At 53.2% G+C, this 5,901-nt stretch overlaps 1 protein-coding gene across 1 annotated transcript; it reads right to left on the minus strand.

Annotated features, from left to right (window-relative positions):
• On the minus strand, window positions 1–5,440 carry KCND1 (potassium voltage-gated channel subfamily D member 1; the record flags this gene model as incomplete). Its single annotated transcript, XM_079727286.1, has 6 exons — window positions 1–229; window positions 1,312–1,562; window positions 1,834–1,932; window positions 2,021–2,104; window positions 2,207–2,369; window positions 4,320–5,440. 6 exons carry the CDS (start codon window positions 5,438–5,440, stop codon window positions 1–3), a joined length of 1,947 nt encoding a protein of 648 aa, XP_079583412.1.
• Window positions 5,441–5,901: the final 461 nt, after the last annotated feature.

The following is a 5,901-nucleotide window of genomic DNA, read 5'->3' on the forward strand; positions in this document are numbered from 1 at the left end:
TCATAGGGAAGAGATCTTGACAGTCTCGGGAAGGAGGCAAGGGGTACCCAGGCTGGAGTTCCTGAGGGTGCTGCTGGCCCCACTGCCACCACCGCCAGGGGAGGAAGGTTGGCTCTCATCTGGGGTGTTGGCAGGAGGGGTGGGGATACTGATGATGGCAGCCACGAAGTCCCGGCTGTCGCAGTTCAAGTCAAGGCTGTCATGGGGCTTGGCATTGAGGCTTGAGCGGCTGTGGATAAGGGTGGGAAGATGGAAGGTTCTTAAAAAGTCATCTTAATACTTGCCATGTCAATCATGACATTTATTGAGTGCCTACTGGGTCCCTGGCACTGTGCTAAATGCTTCCCCTGCACCCTCAATTATGGTGGTGCAGAGTGAGGGCTCTGGAGTCAAATAGTCCTGATCCCACCTCAACCACTCTAAACCTCTCTTCTCTCATCTGTAGCATGGGAATAACAATGTTTTCTACCTCACAGAGATGTTGTGGAGATTAAATAAGATAATAAATGATACAAAATGCTCAGAGTAGTGTCTGCTACATAATGAGCACACACATCAAAGTGTTATCTATTGTGCTTACTCCTTGCAGTGCCAGAGTCCTCACAACAGTCTACTGTAAGATCTACACAATCTGGTCCCTGTTCCTTTCTGATTTTACCTCCTACCACTCTCCCCCTCACTCACTCCACTCTACTCACAGAAGCTTCCTGGCTGTCTCTAACATGCAGACCCATTCCTGCCTCAGGGCCTTTGCACAGGCTGTTTGCTTTGCCTGGAAAGCTCTCCCTCTAGGTATCCACATGGCTCATTCCCTCTCCTCCTTCAGATCTCAGCTCAGACGTCACCTCAGCAAAACCTTTCCCGACCACACTGTTAAAACTGCATCACACCCTGTTCTACACTCTCTATCCTCCATCCCTGATTTATTTTTCTCCTTGGCACTTAACACACTGCATCATCTGTGTATTTGTTTTTTAACTGTCTCATCTCACTAGAATAGAAGTTCCATAAGCTCAGGATTTCTGTCTGTTCTATTTACTGCCAAAATTGAACTAAACTCCTAAACTAAAGTGAATTCCAAAATGCCCCAAATTGTGCCTAGCATACAGTAGATGCTCAATAAATGTTTATTGAAAGTACAAATGAAAAATGAGGAGTTCCAGACAAGATAAGCCCAAGCTTCCAGCATGGAGGAGTTTGGGTTTGCGCTTGACTTGCTAGGAGGCCTGGAGTCATGGAATCTCAGACCGCTTGGTCCAAGCTCTGAGCTTCCCCCGGGAGAGGGGCTGCACAGCAGGTCAGCATGCTTACCTCTGAGGGGCAGGGCTCCTCTGCAGCCCTGCCAGCGTGTCCAGCTCCTGCATGCTGCCACGGCTGACCGAGGCAGTGGAGTTGGCAAGGCGGATGGCACGGCGCTTGGCTCTGCGGGGGCAGCAAGAGGATAGCAGGCTGCCAGGCCCCACTGGCTGGGAGGACACGGACGTGCTGCGGCTGGTGCGGCCACCCAGCGAGACAGCGCCCAGGGCCTCACTGAAGGTTAGCTCATCCGTGAACTCATGGCACTGTGGGCAGAAGGGAGGCATGGTCACAGGGCACCACAAGGAAGCTGACCTCACCCCCAGGCTTTTGCTTAGGCCATTCCTTCCCTTCTGTAAGTCGCTCTCTCTTCCTTTCCCTTGCCCATCCTTCAAGGCTCAGCTCTACTTGGGCCTCTTCCGGGAAGCCCTGTGTGATTTCCACAATTAGTAGTGAGCCTCCCATCCCAGGAGGGAGCTGGCTTGGTGGCAAAGGGACCCCCTTCATTCTGCCACACCACCTCTCATTAGGCCTCACCGTTGTCTTCTCTAGACAATGCAGCAAGTGGTGATGTTGCTGCTCAAAAGCAGAACGTTTCCTGACACACAGCACCTGTTCTTCCCCACTGCTGCTGTCCTGGAGTGGATAGAGCAGAGAGATGAGGTGAGCACCTTCCTCCTCCCGTCACTGCTCACCTCCCACCCCAATCCAGGCCCCTATCCACCTCGAGACCCCCGTTCTGCTTGTACTGCAGGAAGGCGTTGGTGGTACCACTCTTTGCCAACCGGATCCTTGCCAAGCGCACCTTCTACAGAGAGAGGAGGAGATAGAAGGTCAGGTAGGCAAACATAGGAGTAGACTGGCTTGGGGTGTGGGGAATAGGAGGTACTCAGATGGAAGGTGCAGTTACCTGCTGTGCTCGGCGCTTGTCAGCACGCTGGTTCTGGTGGTAGATGCGGCTAAAGTTGGACACAATGACTGGCACAGGCAGAGCAATGACCAAGACGCCACTGAGTGAGCAGATGGATCCGAAAATCTTGCCAGCAATGGTGCTGGGCACCATGTCTCCATAGCTGGGGCCGGGGGAGGTAAGCCAAGGTCAAGAAAAATACCCACCCACCCCTCAGTCCCCCACTGCATCCCATCCAACTTGACTCACTCTGTGACCCTGGCCAGGCATTCAAACTCTATGGTCTCAGTTTCTTGCTCTGCAAAAATTGGGGAATGACCTCTCTGGCCACCAGTGGGGGTCAAATGAGAAATGGGCCCTCAGCCCCTACTGTCTGCTGCCCCCATCCAAGCCGTGCACCGGGCATCTGAGTCAGCTGGAAATCTATTAATACCAAGCATGGGGGGAAGGAGGAAGTCACAGGCAGTAAATATAGCCTCCCGGAGAGAGAGTCCCACCACCACAAGCCAGCTAAGGGGCTCTGAGTCCTGGGAGCAGTGCTCTGTTGGTTTTGCTTGTGTCTGTCTTACCTTCTCTAGGTAGCACCCCATCCTATTCCCCCAGGGGAAGCCTTGAAACTGTCCTCATATTAAAAAATAGAGGGGGAGCCTTGAAACTCCTCCCTCCCTTTCTCCATACCACCCCCCCTCCCATGGAGATGGAGCAGAGCCACTCTTACCAACTTGTTTGGTTGGGGGTGGGGGGAGTGAAGCTCAGCAAGGTTCCATAACTTATTTGCTCAAAATCACACAGCATACTCTTGTTCTAACCACGGGACCAATCAGATCCCCTCCACAGAAACGCAGCCTCTGCAGTCTTCAGCCTCTAGGCCTTTGCCCCCACCCCCTCCCCCAGGATGCCTCTTCCTTATTCTTTACTTTGACTCATTTAAAAGTCTCTCCAGGGTCTCCAGGGCTCCCCTGGTGGCGCAGTGGTTGAGAGTCCGCCTGCCGATGCAGGGGACACGGGTTCGTGCCCCGGTCCGGGAGGATCCCACATGCCGCGGAGCGGCTGGGCCCGTCAGCCATGGCCGCTGGGCCTGCGTGTCCGGAGCCTGTGCTCCGCAACGGGAGAGGCCACAACTGAGAGGCCCGCATATCGCAAAAAAATAAATAAATAAATAAATAATAAAAATAAAAGTCTCTCCAACTTGGCCATTTCTGGCTCTGTGATGTACCATCTCTGACTGTGTCCTCAACTATGAGACATCCTCCCAGGGTGAGGACTGAATAGGATAAAAAGACATCAAAATACCCAGTTCCAACCTGTTCTCAGTGCTCAGTATTTGTCAATACAATCCTGAAACTCCAACCAGAGTTAATTTCTACTTTTTAGAAACCTCAAATCAATTTTTCTGTTCTACTACTAAGGTCCTGAGTAATCCCAATGTATCCGTTCAACAGATACTGAGCAGCAACTGCATACCTAATCCCAGTGATAGGAATTTAGAAAAGGACCACAGTTATCTGCCCTAGACAATGTCTTTAAGAGCAACATGAGTTTGGTGATTTCATTTGATGTGCTTATCCCATTTCCTCTCAAGGACTGGCAGTAAAAAAAAAAAATGATGCTGAAAATATCTTGTTCTGGGGAAACATCAAGGAATCACCGAGCCACAGAGGTAGTGCCCCACACAGCAGATGAATCTAAAGGGTTGAGAGACATGGGTCCTCAAGATGGAAAAAGGGGTGATAGAAAGCGAATATCTATTTATCCTGCACCAGAAACAGTCAGATAACTTTCATAACCATGATGTCACTGAATCCCCTCTGGATGTTGAAGGGATCATCATTTCTCATTTTGCAGAGGGGAAAACTAGCCCAGAGAAAACAAGGTCAACAGAAAGAGTGCAGCTAAGACCATCGTTGAACCCAAGTCTCCTGACCTGAAAATTAAGGCATTGTCAGAGCTGGGAGGGATTTGGAGATTAATCCAACTCCCTCACTTTTTACAGATGACCAAATTGAAGTTCAAATAGAGAGAGAGAGATCATTTATCTAACCTTTTTAATTTTACAGAAAAGGTGAGTGTAATTGACTGATCAGGCAGCTCCCCACACAGGGTCTGCACTCACCCAAGTGTGGTCATGGTGACAATGGTATACCAGAAGGCCGCGGGGATGCTAGTAAAGTTGGTCTTGTTTGTGCCCTTCTCGGCATAAAACATAACAGTGGCGAAGATGATGATGGCCATGGTAAGGGAAAAGAGGAGAAAGCCCAGCTCAGAGGCACAGCTCTTGAGTGTGTAGCCCAGAATCCGCAAGCCCTGTGAGTGCCTGGAGAACTTGAAGATACGGAACACCCGGAACACCCGCAGGGTGACAAAGGCCCCCGAGACATCTTCGTTCTTGGGCACGAGGAGCCCAATGTAGTAGGGCAGGATGGCCACCACGTCGATGAGGCTCATTACACTCCGCAGGAAGCGGCAACGGCTAGGGGCCGCGAACAGCCGCAGAAGGTATTCACCTGTGAATATGAGTACACAGGCCGTGTCCATGCAGAAAAAGGCCAGCGGGAAGCGCTCGCCACAGGGCTGCTCCCTCGGGGGCCGCCGTGCAGGGCCGCGGCACGGAATGGTCTCAACCACGTTGGCGATGACCGACACAGCGATGAAAAAGCCGGTAACGTAGTAGAAAACGAGGGCTGCGGTGCTCGTGTGTGGGTTCTCAAAGGCCCGCCAGAGCTGTTGCCGCAGGGAGCTGCCAGCTGGCAGGGATGGGCCGTCCCCGGCCTGCTCAGCCTCCTCGTCCTCCGCCAGGCGCTCGGCGTTCTCCTTCTTGCGGTCCCGGTACTCTTCGAGGCAGCAGTCGCCCATGAGCTCAGGCACCAGGCCATAGAAGGCCAGCTCTTCGTCAAAGGCCTGGATGCACTCCTGCCGTGGGCAGTGCAGTCGGCCCGTGCGGTAGAAGTTAAGCACGTGCCGGAACATGTCTGGGTCGCGATCAAAGAAGTACTCGCCTGAGTCGGCGTCATAGAAGAATTCCTTTTCTGAACTGCCCAGCAGAGTGTCTGGGTAGCGGTCGAGCGTGTTCTTCCAGGTCTCAAAGCGCCGTCCGCTCACGTTCACCACCAGAACCTCATCCCCTCGAGATGTCTTCACCCCCGGCGCGGGGGGCAGGGGCTGCTGGGCCAGGGGCAGCCAGCCCACCGCGGCCGCCCGTGCAAAAGGCAGCCATGTGGCCACGCCTGCTGCCATCCTGCCGCGCCCCAGGCCCACGGAGACTTGGGGGGGGTGGCCTTTAGGAGAATGTGGCTGTCTCCAGGATGGTGGAGGCTTGGAGAGGCCCTGGGCCACTCGCACAAGGAAACTGGGGGTGTCTAGAGAGGCCAAGAGGAACCGGGAGGAGGAACTAGAGAGATGGGCAAGGGCTTGGGGGACATGTAGAGGGTCTTAGAGGGACCAGGGCGATGTCTTGAGGGAGTGAGAAGGGGCTAGGGGACATGGAGAGGAGCAGAAGAGGAGCGTCTAGAGGTGCCAAAAAGGATCCGAGGGAGTGTTTAGAGACTGAGATGATTCTAGAGGGGTCAGCACTGCCTGAGAGGTATCTGGGGGTGTCTAGGATGAAGCAAGAAACACTGGGGAGTTGTCCACACTCTCAGGAGCTCTGAGGGAAGGAAGAAGGGACTGGAACCACTTAGTGGGGTTGGAGAGGGTAT

The sequence above is a fragment of the Hyperoodon ampullatus genome (genome assembly GCF_949752795.1).
Source record: "Hyperoodon ampullatus genome assembly, chromosome: X".
NCBI classification, from domain to species: Eukaryota; Metazoa; Chordata; class Mammalia; order Artiodactyla; family Ziphiidae; genus Hyperoodon; species Hyperoodon ampullatus.